At 41.1% G+C, this 18,688-nt stretch overlaps 1 protein-coding gene and 1 non-coding gene across 5 annotated transcripts in view; both read left to right on the top strand.

Moving 5' to 3' along the window:
• PTGR1 (prostaglandin reductase 1) overlaps positions 1-18,688 on the top strand; it is an 83,767-nt gene that overhangs the window by 41,584 nt on the left and 23,495 nt on the right. The window contains exons 2-6 of one of the 4 annotated variants that reach the window (XM_042963686.1): positions 2,941-3,049; positions 14,550-14,719; positions 15,508-15,662; positions 16,198-16,421; positions 18,204-18,319. In XM_042963686.1, coding sequence (XP_042819620.1) covers positions 16,291-16,421; positions 18,204-18,319 — 247 coding nt within the window. In that variant the 5' untranslated portion in view covers positions 2,941-3,049; positions 14,550-14,719; positions 15,508-15,662; positions 16,198-16,290. Of the gene's footprint in view, positions 1-2,940; positions 3,050-14,549; positions 14,720-15,507; positions 15,663-16,085; positions 16,156-16,197; positions 16,422-16,457; positions 16,577-18,203; positions 18,320-18,688 lie in introns of those variants that run through there. The other 3 variants (XM_042963687.1, XM_007094288.3, XM_007094289.3) reach the window with 3 other exon arrangements.
• On the top strand, positions 11,308-11,380 carry TRNAT-CGU. Its single transcript has one exon. It is a non-coding gene; the product is annotated as a tRNA-Thr (tRNA).

Below are 18,688 nucleotides of genomic sequence, written 5' to 3'. Positions count from 1 at the left end.
CTTGCATCGTGGTGAGAGAACTCAAGTAACTGTGCTCCTCCTTCAGGCTTGAAGATATGTAAATCATGATGGAAGAACCAGGCAGTCCACCACTTAGGTTTTCTGTCTGGAGCTAGTACCACTAATCATTGTTCTAATAGTGTTTGACACACACACACACACACACACACACACACTCACACACTCAGGGTTTCCTAGATGTCCTTCTTGGTGACTTGTATTTCTTTTAGGCCTGGGTCAGCCATCAGGATGTCAGTGGTAGTGAGTGGACTGAGAAGTAACAGGGACAAAACTATATAGTTGCTCTGAAGTTGGGTGTTTGGGAAGAAGATGCTAGGAATTGTGCATCACACACCAGAATCAATGAGGAAGGGGTCATTTGGAATATCCTTCAAATTAGGAGATAAGATGGGGACCATAACTGTATGTGGAAGAAGCTGGATGGTGCCATGGTTGTACAGTAAGATAATTATAAATTGAATCCTTTAAATATTCATTTAGAGATAGGAGTGAAAAATGAAATTACTTTTTATAATCATTTTTGTTTGCCAAATTGTGCTTCCTTATATATGACTGCATGCTTTTGTACTTTGTAATTGTCAGGAACCGTGAAGGGGTTGAGATTTTTACCTTCCTTTGCAAGCTAGCAAGTTAGCCTGCCACAGTTTCACAGATGATGGCAGAAGACACAGACTCCTTGGTCAGAGAAATAGGACTTTATTATTTATAGCCCAGCAAGCAGCATGAAGTTCATGTTCACATTGGCTCCCCACCTGCACCCCACCCTAGCCCACAGGGGCAATATAGGGGAGCCCAGGTGAATACTGCACGTACAGTGGCTTGATATCACAGCAGAGGAACTCTGAGCTTAGGAAACCCAGCTCCGTGCTGAATGTGGAGACTGCTTGGGATTCTCTCTCTCTCTCTCTCTCTCTGCCCCTCCCATGCTCACTCTCTTTATCAAAATAAATACATAAGAACTTTAAAAAGTTTTTTAAAAGATGGGGCACCTGGGTGGCTCAGTCGGCTAAGCTCGGGTCATGATCTTGCGGTTTGTGGGTTTGGGCCCCGCATCGGGCTGTGTGCTGACAGCCTGGAGCCTGCTTCTGATTCTGTGTCTCCCTCTCTCTGCCCCTCCTCCACTCATGCTCTGTCTCTATCTCAAAAATAAATAAAACAAAACATTAAAAAAATGTTTTTAAGTTTTTAAAAAGAAAATTATGCTATGTGAAATAAGCACATCACAAAAAGACAAAAGCTATATGACTTCACTCATAGAAGACATCTGAAGAGGTCAAATTTGTAGACATAAAAAATAGACTTGTGGGTACCAAGGGCTAGGGGGAGATGGCAATGGGGTGTGGTCATTTGGAGGGTATGGAGTTTTAGTTTTCCAAAAATAGTTCTAGAGATCTGTTGCACAAGAACGTGAATATAGTTGACACTATGGAACTGTACACTTGAAAATGACTTAGATGATAAACTTTATGTTTTGTGGTTCTTTTCCATAATTTTTAAAAATGTTAAAACCATTTTTTGCTTGCCAGCTATATAAAAATTGTAGGCTGGATTTGACCAGAGTCATACACAGTTTGCCAGCTCCTGTTCTAACCAATAGTACATATTCAGATCTCACCGGCTGTTTCTATCATGCAGTTAGAGCTGTCTTGCAATCCCCATTCCAACCCAGTTTCCTGCACTGCATCTAAGTGTCATGTCTCTCAGTCTTCTTTAATCTAGAAAGTCAATCTTTCAGGCTTTCCTTGACTTCCATGACCTGGACACTTTTGAAGATCACAAGTGAATTATTTTGTAGAAGGTCTTCTTTCAATTTGAGTTTTCTGTTTCCTCATAATTAACTCCAGGTATGCATTTCTGTCAGGATACCACAGAACCGATGCAAGGTCCTTCTCAATGGATGATATCAGAAAGAGCAAGATAACATCTGTCTCATTACTGTTAATGTTAACTTTGGCCACTTATCTGCCAGGTTTTTATACTGTAAAGTTACCTTTTCCCCCTTTAATAAATAATGTGTGAAGAGAAACTTTTAGGTGTATTCTTTTCTGAAACAAACTTTCACCTATTTGTTTTAGCTTCCATGATTTTTGCCTGAACCAATGATTAATACAATGGTTGCAGAATGGTGACATTCTAATTTTGTCGTTCCAACCACATTTATTTAAAAAAATTTTTAATGTTATTTATTTTTGAGAGAGAGAGAGACAGACCATGAGTGGGAGAGGGGCAGAGAGAGAGAGGGAGACACAGAATCTGAAGCAGGCAGGCTCCAGGCTCTGAGCTGTGAGCACAAAGTCTGATGCAGGGCTCAAATCTGCAAGCAGTGAGATCATGACCTGAGCCAAAGTGGAACGCTCAACCGACTGAACCACCCAGGTGCCCCCCAACCACATTTACATTCTTAATATAAAGAAGATCTTTCTCTCTCTCTCTCTCTTTTTAAGTTTATTTATTTATTTTGAGAGAGAGAGGGAGAGAAAGAATCCCAAGCAGGCTCCATGCCATCAGCACAGAGCCCAAGCCAGGTCTCAATTCCACAAACCTCGAGATCATGACCTGAGTAGAAATCAAGAGTCAGATGCTTAACTGACTGAGCCACCCAGGTGCTCCAACGAAGATCTTTCTTTGCTTCTACATTTATAGACTCATGGAAACTTATTTTATGGGCAATAAAATATGTTAATTCCACTAATGTATTAATCGTTATTGTTAATCATATGGGTGCTAATCTGTCAATTTCATTACTTGTTTTGATGCTCAAATTGTCTTAGAATCGGCCAAGGGAAGCTCCTTTAAGATGGTTCTGTATCCTTTTAACATGTTCCATGTCCTTTTTTGTTCCTATCATATTTTATGTGTTTTCTTACTTACTGGTACCAAAAGGTATTTCAGGTTCATTTTGTATTTTCTCTGTCCCAGTCCCAGCCACAGCCTTCATGCGACAGAAAGGAGCTCTGCCACGGAATTACATCAGACACCAGCCAAGTGGAGAGGAAGGTGAAAGGAGGGACTAAGAGAGGAAACCAAGGTGAGAGAGTGACATTCCAAGACAAGTATATTTGTATGTACAAAATAACATTACTAATAGTTGTTTACAGAGATCCTATAAGTGTGATCTTTCCCACGTTTGTTCTTGCCTACAAGAGGAATCCATCTCACTTATATTGGTAGGTAACATGGAACAGTGAAAAGTGCAGGGCTTTGGAGCATGTTAATTCGGATTCAAATCTCAACCCTCCTACTGACTAGCTCTGTGAGCTTGTCTAACTGATTTCAACTCTTAGAACTTCAGGTTCTTTAGGCTTCTGAGGAAGATAATAATAATATTTGCTTCTCTGGACTGTTATGAGGATTATAAATACTAGATACTGGGGTACCTGTGTGGCTCAGTCAGTTGAATATCTGACTCTTGATTTCAGCTCAGGTCAAGATCCCAGGGTTGTGGAAAATAAACTCAAAATGGATGAAAGATCTAAATGAGAGACAGAAAACCATCAAAACCCTAGAGGAGAAAACAGGTCATAACCTCTTTGACCTCAGCTGCAGCAACTTCTTACTCGACACATCTCCAAAGGCAAGGAAAATAAAAGCAAAAATGAACTATTGAGATCTCATCAAGATAAGAAGCTTCTGCACAGCAAAGGAAACAATCAACAAAACTAAAAGGCGAACGACAGAATGGAAGAAGATATTTTCAAATGACATGTCGGATAAAGGGTTAGTATCCAAAATCTATAAAGAACTTAGCAAATAATAAAATAAATAATAAAAACAAATAATCCAGTGAAGAAATGGGCAGAACACATGAACAGACACTTCTCCAAAGAAGACATCCAGATGGCCAACAGATATATGAAAAGATGCTCAACATCGCTCATCATCAGGGAAATACAAATGAAAACCACACTGAGATACCACCTCACTCCAGTCAAAGTGGCTAAAATGAACAACTCAGGAAACAACAGCTCCTGACAAGGATGTGGAGAAATGGAAACCCTCTTGCACTGTTGGTGGGAATGCAAACTGGTCCAGCCGCTCTGGAAAACAGTGTGGAGGTTCCACAAAAAATTAAAAATAGAAGACCAATGGAATAGAATATAGACTCCAGAATTGGACCCAAAGATTTATGGCCAACTAATCTTTGACAAAGCAGGAAAGAATATCCAATGGAAAAAAGATAGTCTCTTTAACAAATGGTGCTGGGAGAACTGGACAGCAACATGCAGAAGAATGAAACTAGACCACTTTATTACACCATTCACAAAAATTAACTCAAAATGGATGAAGGACCTGAATGTGAGACAGGAAACCATCAAAACCCTAGAGGAGAAATCAGGAAAAGCCACTGACTTTGGCTCAGGTCATGATCTCACAGTTTGTGAGTTCAAGCCCCACATCAGGCTCTGTGCTGACCGCTCAGAGCCTGGAGCCTGCTTCAGATTCTGTGTCTCCCTCTCTCTCTGCCCCTCCCCCACTCATGCTCTGTCTCTCTCTGTCTCAGAAATAAAACATTAAAAAAAATAAAAATAAATAAATTAATTAATTAATTAAAGGCTGTAACAAGAGATGAAGAAGGGCATTATATAATAATTACAGGGTCTATCCATCAAGAAGAACTAAAAATTATAAATGTCTATGCACCGAATACTGGAGCCCCCAAATATATAAAACAATTACTCACAAATATAAGCAACCTTATTGATAAGAATGTGGTAATTGCAGGGGACTTTAACACCCCACTCACAGCAATGGATAGATCATCTAGACACATGATCAATAAAGAAACAAGGGCCCTGAATGACACATTGGATCAGATGGACTTGACAGATATATTTAGAACTCTGCATCCCAAAGCAACAAAATATACTTTCTTCTCGAGTGCACATGGAACATTTTCCAAGATAGATTACATACTGGGTCACAAAACAGCCCTTCATAAGTATACAAGAATTGAGATCATACCATGCATACTTTCAGACCACAATGCTATGAAGCTTGAAATCAACCACAGGAAAAAGTATGGAAAACCTCCAAAAGCATGGAGGTTAAAGAACACCCTACTAAAGAATGAATGGGTCAACCAGGCAATTAGAGAAGAAATTAAAAAATATATGGAAACAAACGAAAATGAAAATACAACAATCCAAACGCTTTGGAATGCAGTGAAGGCAGTCCTGAGAGGAAAATATATTGCAATCCAGGCCTATCTCAAGAAACAAGAAAAATCCCAAATACAAAATCTAACAGCACACCTAAAGGAAATAGAAGCAGAACAGCAAAGACACCCCAAACCCAGCAGAAGAAGAGAAATAATAAAGATCAGAGCAGAAATAAACAATTATAGAATCTAAAAAAATGGTAGAGCAGATCAATGAAACCAAGAGTTGGCTTTTTGAAAAAATAACTAAAATTGATAAACCTCTAGCCATGCTTCTCAAAAAGAAAAGGGAGATGACCCAAATAGATAAAATCATGAATGGAAATGGAATTATTACAACCAATCCCTCAGAAATACAAGAAATTATCAGGGAATACTATGAAAAATTATATGCCAACAAATTGGACAACCTGGAAGAAATGGACAAATTCCTAAACACCCGCACACTTCCAAAACTCAAACAGGAGGACATAGAAAGCTTGAACAGACCCACAACCAGCGAAGAAATTGAATCAGTTATCAAAAATCTCCCAACAAATAGGAGTCCAGGACCAGATGGCTTCCCTGGGGTATTCTACCAGACATTTAAATCAGAGATAATACCTATCCTTCTCAAGCTATTCCAAAAAATAGAAAAGGAAGGAAAACTTACAGACTCATTCTATGAAGCCAGTATTACTTTGATTCCTAAACCAGACAGAGACCCAGTAAAAAAAGAGAACTACAGGCCAATATCCCTGATGAATATGGATGCAAAAATTCTCAATAAGATACTAGCAAATCAAATTCAACAGCATATAAAAAGAATTATTCACCATGATCAAGTGGGATTCATTCCTGGGATGCAGGGGCTGGTTCAACATTCACAAATCAATCAATGTGATACATCACATTAATGAAAGAAGAGATAAGAACCATATGATCCTGTCAATCGATGCAGAAAAAGCATTTGACAAAATTCCGCATCCTTTCTTAATAAAAACCCTCGAGAAAGTTGGGGTAGAAGGAACATACTTAAACATCATAAAAGCCATTTATGAAAAGCCCACAGCTAATATCATCCTCAATGGGGAAAAACTGAGAGCTTTCCCCCTGAGATCAGGAACACGACAGGGATGTCTACTCTCACCGCTGTTGTTTAACATAGTGTTGGAAGTGCTAGCATCAGCAATGAGACAACAAAAGGAAATCAAAGGCATCAAAATTGGCAAAGATGAAGTCAAGCTTTCACTTTTTGCAGATGACATGATTTTATACATAGAAAATCCGATAGACTCCACCAAAAGTCTGCTAGAACTGATACATGAATTTAGCAAAGTCGCAGGATACAAAATCAATGTACAGAAATCAGTTGCATTCTTATACACTAATAATGAAGCAACAGAAAGACAAATAAAGAAACTGATCCTATTCATAATTGCACCAAGAAGCATAAAATACCTAGGAATAAATCTAACCAAAGATGTACAAGATCTGTATGCTGAAAACTATAGAAAGCTTATGAGGGAAATTGAAGAAGATATAAAGAAATGGAAAAACATTCCGTGCTCATGGATTGGAAGAATAAATACTGTTAAAATGTCAATACTACCCAAAGCTATCTACACATTCAATGCAATCCCAATCAAAATTGCACCAGCATTCTTCTCGAAGCTAGAACAAGCAATCCTAAAATTCATATGGAACCACAAAAAGCCCCGAATAGCCAAAGTAATTTTGAAGAAGACCAAAGCAGGAGGCATCACAATCCCAGACTTTAGCCTCTACTACAAAGCTGTAATCATCAAGACAGCATGGTATTGGCATAAAAACAGACACATAGACCAATGGAATAGAATAGAAATCCCAGAACTAGACACACAAAAGTATGGCCAACTAATCTTTGACAAAGCAGGAAAGAATATCCAATGGAAAAAAGATAGTCTCTTTAACAAATGGTGCTGGGAGAACTGGACAGCAACATGTAGAAGAATGAAACTAGACCACTTTATTACACCATTCACAAAAATAAACTCAAAATGGATAAAGGACTTGAATGTGAGACAGGAAACCATCAAAACACTAGAGGAGAAAGCAGGAAAAGACCTCTCTGACCTCAGCCGCAGCAATTTCTTACTTGACACATCCCCAAAGGCAAGGGAATTAAAAGCAAAAATGAACTATTGGGACCTCATGAAGATAAAAAGCTTCTGCACTGAAAAGGAAACAACCAACAAAACTAAAAGGCAACCAACGGAATGGGAAAAGATATTTGCAAATGACATATCAGACAAAGGGCTAGTATCCAAAATCTATAAAGAGCTCACCAAACTCCACACCCAAAAAACAAATAATCCAGTGAATAAATGGGCAGAAAATATGAATAGACACTTCTCTAAAGAAGACATCCAGATGGCCAACAGGCACATGAAAAGATGCTCAACGTCGCTCCTCATCAGGGAAATACAAATCAAAACCACACTCAGATATCACCTCACGCCAGTCAGAATGGCCAAAATGAACAAATCAGGAGACTATAGATGCTGGAGAGGATGTGGAGAAACGGGAACCCTCTTGCACTGTTGGTGGGAATGCAAACTGGTGCAGCCGCTCTGGAAAATAGTGTGGAGGTTCCTCAAAAAATTAAAATAGACCTACCCTATGACCCAGCAGTAGCACTGCTAGGAATTTACCCAAGGGATACCGGAGTACTGATGCATAGGGGCACTTGTACCCCAATGTTTATAGCAGCACTCTCAAGAATAGCCAAATTGTGGAAAGAGCCTAAATGTCCATCAACTGATGAATGGATAAAGAAATTGTGGTTTATATACACAATGGAGTACTACGTGGCAATGAGAAAGAATGAAATGTGGCCCTTTGTAGCAAGGTGGATGGAACTGGAGAGTGTTATGCTAAGTGAAATAAGTCATACAGAGAAAGACAGATACCATATGTTTTTACTCTTATGTGGATCCTGAGAAACTTAACAGAAACCCATGGTGGAGGGGAAGGAAAAAAAAAGAAAAAAAAGAGGTTAGAGTGGGAGAGAGAGCCAAAGCATAAAAGACTCTTAAAAACTGAGAACTGAGGGCTGATGGAGGGTGGGAGGGAGGGGAGGGTAGGTGATGGGCATTGAAGAGGGCATCTTTTGGGATGAGCACTGGGTGTTGTATGGAAACTAATTTGACAATAAATTTCATATAATAAAAAAATTAAAAAAAGATGTGGTTTATATATACAATGGAATACTACTCGGCAATGAGAAAGCATGAACTCTTGCCATTTGCAACAACGTATATGGAACGGGAGGGTATTATTTCTAAGTGAAATGTCAGAGAAAAGACAGATATTCTATGTTTTACTCATATGTGGAATTTGAGAAACTTAGCAGAAGACCGTGGGGGAAGGAAAGGGGAAGAAATAGTTTCAAACAGAGAGGCAAACTATAAGAGACTCTTAAATACAGAGAACAAGCTGGGCGCTAATTTTTTTTTGGGGGGGGGGATAGGCATTGAAGAGGGCACTTGTTGGGAGGAGCACTGGGTGTTTATTGTATGTAAGTGATGAATCGTGGAAATCTACTCCTGAAGCCAAGAGCACACTGTATATGCTGTATGTTAGCTAACTTGACAATAAATTATATTAAAAAAAAAAAAAGATCCCAGGGTTGTGTGATTGAACCCCACGTTGGGCTCCCCACTGAGTGTGGAGTCTGCTTAAGATTCTTTCTCTGTCTCTCTGCCCCTCTCCTCCTCTTGTGCTCTCAATCTCTCTATCTCTTTCTCTAAAATAAATTTTTTTTTTAATTTAAAAAGAAGAAAGAAATACTAGATACCAAAGGCTCCCAGTTGGTGCTGCACCAGCCACACGTCATAGTTCTGTGTGGGAAGAGGCATAATTTTTATCTCTCCAAACATAGTGTCTTATGTTTATTAAGGGATTCTTTCACTTATGAGACCAATATTACTATCCAGTTTTCTAATAATTTCACAAGCCTTATCTCACTGGACCAATGCAATGGAAGTTGTAGAAAAGACAGGGAAGACAGGTCTGTCTGTTTTTCAAGTGCATTGCCATAGAAAGCCATCAAGTAATTTCCACGAAACAAATAACGACTTTTGCTTTTTATGCTCTACACATCTGTATTATCTGAATTATTTGCATTCTCTTATTATTTGTGTGACTATATTGTTTTAAGTGGAGTGTTCCCTCAGCTCGCTAGATCAGAGCTCTTTGAAACCTAACATCAGAGCACTGAATTAAGATTTTGTCCTAAAGCAAAGTAAGGGAAAATCTTCCTTAATCCTTTAAGACATATTCTAACTAACTCTGTGATGATGTAACAGCCTTGATTGAGCTTAATCATCATAACACTCACTTCATTCATAAGCCTGAGCCACAATGACTGACTGAGAAAGAGATTCTGGTTGGCCCAGAGTGGTCACATCTTATCTATACCTTCCATTTAATGTCAAGCAAGTAAGTGTTCAAGGCAGACTTTGTTGCTGGCACTTTCTTTCTATAACTCTTATTTGCTTTACAAAGACTTTTCATACCTGTGATTTTATCAGCTCTTCCAATATTCAGTATCAGAGAGTGTCTTTCTCATTTTTGAACTCTGATGTACCTTACCTGAAACATGCTTTGTTCACAATAGGTACTCAAGAAGTAATTTTTTTTAATTTGAGTATACTTGACATACTGTGTTACATTGGTTTCATGTGTACAACTTAGTGATTTGACATACTTATACATTATGCTGTGTTCACTACAGGTATAGCTACCTCTGTCCCATTACATCACTATTACAATATGATTGACTCTATTCCTTATGCTGTGCTTTTTATTCCCTTGACTTATTCATTCCATAACTGGAGGCTTATATCTCCCACTCTCCTTCACCCATTTTGCCCAATCCTCACCTCCCTCCCTTCTAGCAACCATTGATTTGCTCTCTGTATTTATAGTTCTGATTCTGCTTTTTGTTTGTTTATTCAATTTTTTTAGATTCCATTTGTGAGTGAAATCATATGGTATTTGTCTTTCTCGGTCTGACTTATTTCACTTAGCATAATACCCTCTAGGTCAATCCTTGCTGTCTCAAATGACACAATCACATCCCTTTTTATGGCTGTGTAATATTCTTGTGTGTGTGTGTGTGTGTGTGTGTGTGTGTGTGCGCGCGTGCGCGCGCGCATGTGTGCTGTTTTCCTTGTACATTCATCTATTGATGGACACTTAGGTTGCTTTTATGTCTTGGTTATAAATAATGCTGCAGTAACGTAGGGGTGCATCTGTCTTTTCAAGTTTGTGTTTTTATTTTCATTAATGCCCAATAGTGGAATCATTGGATCATATAATATTGCTATTTTTAATTTTTTGAGGAACCTCCATACTGTTTTCCACAGTGGCTGCACCAGTTTACATTCTTACCAACAGTGCATGAGGGTTCCTTTTTCTCCACGTCCTCATCAACACTTGTTGTTTCTTGTTTTTTTTTTCCTTGTCTTTTATTTTATCCATTCTAAAAGGTGTCAATAAGTATTTTTTAATGGCTTAAAAAAAAAACAAGATAGAGAAGAGGGGAGGGAAATGAAGATGTTTTGGAGGTTTGCCACTTGCCGGTACTTTATATCCCATGTCACAATCTTTTCAACAATCTTGTTTAATAATGTAGTGAGCACTGCAGATATTTCCCCCAAATCTAGTCCGTGCATGCTGGGTAAGCTTTGTAAATTCTCACCCCACAGGCAGAAGGGGCTTCTTGACCAATAGTCATGATTGTCCTCTCTTTATCTAGAAGAAAGATAGCCTTGATAAATTCTCACGACAGGAGCATGGTGGTACAGGCTTATCTTGTTCCATTCCCCAGATGTAGGGCTGCATTCAGTGGTTCCAGAAACCAAAATCACAATGGCTTGAAAACCTTTTTATTTTTTTTTTTTCATATAACAAGGAGTCCAAAGTAGAAAGTCCAGAGCTTCTGCAACTGCTCAGGAAACCAGACACCTTTTCTCTTCTTCTACTGCTGTCTGTAGTGAAAGGCTTTCTTCCATAGTCACAAAATGTTTGTTGTACCACTGGGCAGTATCTCCACATCCCAAGCAGGAAGAAAGACCAAGGACAAAAGATGCCAATCTGGGGGCACCTGGCTGGCTCAGCTGGTAGAGCATGTGACTCGTGATCTCAGGGTTGTGAGTTCAAGCCCCACATTGGGCTTAGAGCTTACTTAAAAAAAAAATCATGTCTATTAAGTTTGTCCCTTTTCATCTTAATCAGGAAAACAATAACTTTCCTAAAATCCCTACCCATTAGGTATTAGAGTTCTGTTTCTATCTTACTGACTAGAACTGTGTCAAAACCCCAGCTGCAGGGGAATCTGGAAAGCAGAGTTCTTTAACTGGGCACACTGCTACCCTGAACAAAATTAGGATATGTTTGCAGGAAAAATGAGGGGTAAGTGGATATTGGACAGGCAATACCAAGCATGAAATATTTTTCTAAGTGTTTATATCTGGCTCTTTGCCATTAATTGTACATGCTTGCCACTTTGGTTACTTTGCAATGTTTCCGTTGGATAATAGAGAAAACCATAAACTCTCTGCATCCCAAATCAGAAAGGATATGTTGCAATTGGATGTCACCATATGGGCCAAATATTTTAGAGGAAAAAGAGGGACATAGGTTGTCTTGTGTCTGTGGAGCTGGACTGTGGCAAAAGCTTTCTGTCACCCTGCTAAGAAGAGAGGTATCCTAATTTCTTCACTGTTCATATTTGATTTTGGACCTCAGGACCAGAGGGTTGAGTTCTTCATACTCATCATAATTTACGGTGTATCATCACCACTGGTCTGTCCAAAATTCTCTCTCTCTCATTAATTTATGTACTTAAGAAAAGACCCATCCTCTACTCTTCTCCTCCTTCTACTATAGACAATTAGAGTGGTGTGTTTAATGTATAGTTTGTCTTTTTTTGTAAATGTTCTTGCATAATGCATATTGGAGGTTATGCTTGTATTTATTTTTTATTTTTTTAAGATTTTGTTTTTAAGTAATCTCCACACTCAATGTGGGACTCAAATTCATAACCCCAAGATCAAGAGTTGCATGTTCCATAGACTGAGCCAACCAGGCACCCCTCTGGGCATATACTTTTAATTTGTAGAAATGATATTGAGTTATATGCCCCACTGTGTCGGGGCATATGATGTTCTTTTCTTAGGCAGCATTGGGTTTTTAGGATCCATCCAAGTTGCTTTATGTACATCTAACCCAGTGCTTCTGATTGCTGCATTATACCTCACAGTGTGCATCCATCTACTTTTCATACATACATTTTGTTATGAGCTGAACTGTGTTCCCCCCAAATTCATATACTGAAGCCCAACCCCAGTACCTGAGAATAAATCGTATTTCAGATAGAACCTTTAAAGAGGTAATTAAAGTTCAATGAAGTCATAAATGAGTGAGCTCTAATCTACATGATTGTATTTGGAGACAGGACATTCAAAGAGATGAGTAAATTCAACTGAGCCTCTTAGGTGGGGCTCTACTCCAATATGGCCTGTGTTCTTAAAGAAGAGAGACACAGCAGGGATGTGTGTACACAGAGAAAAACTATGTGAGGACACAGAAAGAAGGTGGCCATCAGCAAGCCACAAAACATGGGCTCAGGAGAAACCAAACTTGCCAACACTTTGATCTTGGACTTTCAGCCTCCATTACCATGAAAAACTAAATTTCTGTTGTTTGAGCCACCCAACCTATGGTATTTTGTTATGGCAGTTCTAGAAATCCAACACACTTTCTCAGAGACACCCAGATTTCTTTCAGTTCTTCTGTTGAAAGCCTTCGAAGCCAACAAACAAGGTTTCCTACAAAACTGACAATACTGTACCGCTAACATCTGATTATTACTTAATGCCATTTTATGTTGAAAACTGAGAAGTCTTTCTCTTGGAGTTCTGAATCTTTCAGTGCCTTGTTCATTGAAAGCCTGGCAAAAGGAAAAGAGGAATCCTATCCCTGATGACATATGATAGGTTTAGGTAACCCAGGTCCAAGCTTTTCAGTCTTTAATTGGCCAGAGATTGGTTTAGAGGCATTTCAGTCAATGAGAGGTAGAGAGGACTCTGGCTAGGAATTTTGTGACATGGGTATTTGTCTTTCCTTTAGGTTAGTGCAGCTGCTGCAGCCATTCTGTTACCATAAGGGAAGCAAGCTTTAGGATTATGCTGATGCCACATAAAGTGTAGGTAAGGATGAAATATGCCAGGTCTTGATTCAGACCAACCCTGAAGCCCATTCTACTTCTGCACTTTTCAGTCGCATGAGCCATATTTTTTAAGCCAATGTGAGTCCTCCGTAACTTGGAAGAAAAATATTCTAAATGATACTACAGGTAGGTACAAGGGTACAAATGTGAATAAAATCAGATCTCAGCCGTTTGTGGGCATAAGTTCATTTGCACTGATCAGTTTGGCAAAAAGTGAATACAACAATAACACCAGTCCTGATTATTGGCTTTAGGTAACAGAAGCTCACATACATTGATGGTAGGAATGTAAATTGCTGGGGCATCTGGGTGGCGACTCTTGATTTTGGCTGAGGTCATGATCTCACAGTCATGAGATCAAACCCCGAGTTGGGCTCTGCACTGAGGGCATGGGGCCTGCTTGGGATTTTCTCTCTCCTCGCTCTCTGCCCCTCCCCCAAGCTCCTGCGCACATGCTCTCTCAAAAATAAATAAATAAACATTTTTTTTTTAAAAGAGAGGAATGTAAATTGCTATTTATTTTTGGAAAACAAGGTTATTAGGCTTAACCTTTTGAAATTGTGATTTCTTTAGGTCACAGTGGTTGAGTATCAATAGTTTCATGTGATTCAACTCAATATATTAAAAACACATATTCTTTGGAGTGCCTGGGTGGCTCAGTTGGTTGAGCTTCTGACTTCACCTCAGGTCATGATCTCATGGTTCATGAGTTTGAGCCCCACGTCTGGCTGTGTGCTGACAGCTCAGAGCCTGGAGCCTGCTTCAGATTCTGTCTCCCTCTCTCTCTGCCCCTCCTCTGCTTGTGCTCTGTCTCTCCCTCAAAAATAAATAAAAACATTTTTAAAAAATTTAAAAACACATATTCTTTGACCTAACAATCTCAGTTTTGGGAAACTAGCCTATAAGAATAAAATCATTATAATATAAAGCTCTTCCTAGATAGGCATTTATTGCAACACTGTTGATAGTGACAAAGCAAAGCAAGATTAGAAACCATCTCAAAAAAAAAATCTCAACATTGAGGAATAAAGTATCATACACCCAAAGCATGAAATATGATCTAAGAACTATTTCAGTAATGAGTTATATCTGTATCTCTTTACTTGGAGACAGGTCCCTGATGTTAAATCAGAAAAAAAAGAAAAAAAGATGCAGAAGGAAAAAAAAGAAAAAGGAAAAAAGATACAGAGTACCATGTTGACAATGATCCCAGTGATGTCAAAACAGGGGAAAAAGTCTTCTCTATGTATATGTCTGCCTGGCTACAGAGAAGGGAGTGAAAGGTAAATACTGCACTGGTAACATGAGTTAGCTTAGTGAGAGGGTAATGGAGGAAATTAAGGGGTAGTTTTAAAATTCCTTAAACATCTTTGCATTGTTTCACTATTTACATGACATGGCTGGCAAGAATTGGGCTAGAAGATGGAGATACATGATTGAATCAGACACAATGTGGGGCTCCTGGGACTGACTTAGGGTCAACGGGGAAGTCCAAAGATTTTGTTACTGGGAGCTAGGTTTATTGAGTTTACCACACACCTGTGTGGTAATCTCTAAGCACTTGAGCTTTATGAACTCATTTTGTTCTTTAAAAAGACACGTAAGGGGTGCGTCGGTGGCTCCATCTGTTGAGCTCTGGACCCTTGATTTCCCCTTAGGTAAGATCCCAGGATCACATGATCCAGCCCCTGCTCAGCACCGAGCCTGCTTGGGATCCTTTCCCCCACTGGTGAGCTCTCTCTCTAGAAGAAAAAAGAAACGGGGGAAAGAAGATATTTAATGTTCATAAAGCACTATTTTTCTTTTAATGTCTTACTTATTTTTTTAAACACCCAACATGGGGCTGGAACTCAGACCCAAGATCAAGAGTTGCAGGCTTTGCGGGGTGGGCAGCTAGGGGGAGCCCCCATAAAGCACTATCTTATCCCCATTTTGCAGAGGGGTGAATTTAGGCAGGAAGAGGCTGAGGAACTCCCTCAAAGCTGCACCACTAGGAAAAGGGAGACACACCAGCTTCGAATCAGGGTAGCCCAAACCAGCACTTTGGCTTTGTGTACATTCCCTCCCTTAGACCACCTCTCCTCTCCTCCCCGAGTCCCAGAAAGGCCCTGTGAAGGGCTAGATGTTCTGACTCGGAGGTCGCCTCAGTGAAGAGCACTCACTCCTGCCTGGGGGAATCTGACCACAGCTCACAGACGTTGGGACCTTTGTATCGACTTGTGAAAGGTAAACAGGTGTTCATTAGGGAGACTTGGGGACTGGGCATGGGGTGGAGGTGTGGACACCAGGCAAGCTGTGATCTGAGGAGGATCCTGCGGATGGAAAGCAGCACTGGGCCAGACCTGGGCTGCGGCCGCCGGGGGACCGTGCGGTTGGCTCTTTCCTTCCTGAACGGTGGACGCCAAGGCTCGTTCTTCTACGCGGCGTCTTTCCACCGGATTGCCACTTAGGACGCTAGTGGAAGTACAGTTCCACCTGGGCAGGGCTCCAATAGAGGCCATTATCATTGGAATCACGCCCTACACACACACTTGTGGGTAATCCTGGCTTTCCCTTCCGGAGCCCTCTGCTGGCCCGGGCTCCACCACTCTCGCAGGAGCAGCTCCGCCCCTGCGGGAAGCCCCACCCTCCCCCGGGACCCGCCTGGATTTAAGGTGGAAGGTCCGCTGCACAACCTCAAACACGTTCTGTGTCTAGGTAGTGGAGCCCGCGTATTCTCGTAAGTAAACATCCTCACCGTTTTTTCCTGCTGATTTTCTAGAATTCCCTATTGTGGAGCGTTTGCCCGTTGCTCTCCCTCACCTCTTGCTGCATAACCTCTGAGTCTTGGGCTAGGAGGAAACTAGAAAGCCAGATGTCCGGATCGGTTCCTCCCAGTCCCAGCACGTTCTTGGAGAAATCAGAGACCTACTGGAGGGAAGGGCACGACCTGTCTGCATTCCGGGTTCTCAGCATAGCTGCCCAACCCCGGCGGCGGCTGGCCAAGTAACTTGCGGAACCGCGGAACTGGGACAAGTGTGGAAGGACAATTAAGATAGGGGTCGGAATTCGGTTAGTGGGCATGGGTGTGTGCAGGCCGACGAGGTGGGAAGCTAGGAGCGAGCGCGCCTGCGGACTCTGCACCTGGACATCTCCCTCTGGTGGGTGGGACTCCGTGAACTCTGCGGCCTCTTCGGCTACGCTCTTTCCAGGGTGGGGGGCTTCTGGACTGGCAGCGAGTTCAGAATTCGCTCTCAGCTGCCTTTTTGGGAAAAGAAGTAGAAGAGCAGGACTACGGATCCGCCCGCCGGGATCGCTCCCCTGGCAATGCAGAGATGTCCAGGGCCCTGCTGTTACCCTAAACTGGGGTCGCCTCTTGGTGGGTGTTCAGTGAAAAGACACAACCGAGCCAAAGAATAGGAAAAGTAGGGGGTATAGCTCAGGGGTAGAGCATTTGACTGCAAAGAATAGGAAAAGGAAGGATTTTATTTGCGAGTAAAGGAGAACACCAGGGATGTTTCCCAAAGTAGTGTCTCCTCGAACAAGAAAAGTGAGGAGGTTTTAAGCTAATGATACATGCATATTCATGAAGGGGCTCTGCAAAGGCAAATTCATTATGAATTGGGGCAAAGGTCATCCTGAGTCGACGGAGTCCAGGTCCTAGTTGATTGAAGTCTTGAGGGTCAGCAAGCGTGGGCATCGTCAGTTCTCTGGCTCCAATTAGCCTGGAATTTGAGTGCTCAAAGGGTTTCAATCTAGCAAAGAACAGCCCAACCATGTGCATGAGGTCAATATTTGCTTTTGAAACAGCGCTGGGAGCTTTGGCATTGATTTATCGTCTCTGATAAGGTTAGGCTATTCTCTGGCTCGGCAAAGACGATTTGTTTCCATAAAATCCTTAACTTCTGAGGTTTTTGCATTCCTTTGTAATTCTAACACCTCCTAGGAAATTCTGAAGGCGGTGCACTTGGGTAAGTAGTGTCAGGAGGGCCTAAAATGACTTCTGTGTCGGCAAAGCTCTATTTCAGCTTTTTATATCCGTCAACCCCTTTTTCTGCTTACATTGCTGGGGGACAGGCCTGTCAGCTGGCAGTACACACGTGAGGAAGGAGAGGCTCCCACATGATGCGGGGTAGATCGGTCCAAGCAAAATGTCCTGATCCCAAAGCTCAGGGCAGCCTGGATCATCTCTCTTGGTTCCCTGTGAAGGCAAGTTTAAACCCTGGATTTCCCTTTTGGTGCCAGAGTAAATTCACCACTGAGCAGAGCAGCAGCGCCACGCCGTGGTGTTCAGCAGGATGAGACTGTTTGCCTTAGAACGTTGCTTTATCAGACTGAAAGATGTGAGTGTTCCTCCCTTCGGTTCTTTGTGTCTGACACTCTTTCTCAGGATTCACTCTATGTGAGGTGAGAAACAGAATATTTGCACATGAGGTGGCTGTCGAGTGTCCTGGTGAAACCCTAGCGGTAGCTGAGAAGAATTTCTGTGTTGGTTTACATTTTCCCTTGCCTTGGAGAGTTCTGAGGAAGCCTCAGTTTCCTCATTGGTACTGGCAGTGATAATGCCTATCTAATAGGGAACTTAGGAGGATAAAATGAGATAATGCATTTGAAGTGTTTTGCACAGCAATAGAAATATAATAAATAATAAATGTGGTTGGTATTAAATGATAATGAAGAGAAGTAGATGATGAGTAGACCCTCCTGTCTGTCTTCATTGCAATGGCTAGGAAGTCTTAATAATCCAATCACTTCGTGGTAGCTGACTACATCTTTACTGTGTTCCAGGAACTTCAGGATGGTTTATGCTAAGAGCTGGACCCTGAAGAAGCACTTTGAAGGCAGCCCCACTCATGGTAACTTTGAGTTGAAAACAGTTGAACTCCCACCCTTAAACAATGGAGGTAAGTCCTAAGATTTGAGTTGGAAAAGACTGTATCAGTTAGCCTTTGCTTCATAACAAAAGTACCTCAAAGTTTAGTGATGTCAAACAACAATCATTATTTGCTCACAATTCTGTGGGTTGGCAATTTGGGCTGGGTTAAGTTGGTGGTAACTCTTCACGTCTCATCTGGGCTGTTTAATGTAGGATGGGCCCCCCTCACATGTCTGGTGGTTAGCAAGCTTTCTGCTGAGGTGTGTGTCTCAGTTCTTCTAGTAGGCTGGTTTGAGCTCTTTGTTTTCACAGTGGCCTCATTGATCTAGAACAGTAGGAGTTGGCAGGCTCCAATGTGCAAGTACTTTCATGCCTCTAGTTATATCATGTTTGCTAA

The sequence above is a fragment of the Panthera tigris genome, chromosome D4, assembly GCF_018350195.1.
Source record: "Panthera tigris isolate Pti1 chromosome D4, P.tigris_Pti1_mat1.1, whole genome shotgun sequence".
Classification (NCBI taxonomy): domain Eukaryota; kingdom Metazoa; phylum Chordata; class Mammalia; order Carnivora; family Felidae; genus Panthera; species Panthera tigris.
The sequence above is the reverse complement of the archived record's forward strand: the minus strand, read 5'-3'. Positions and strand labels throughout refer to the sequence as shown.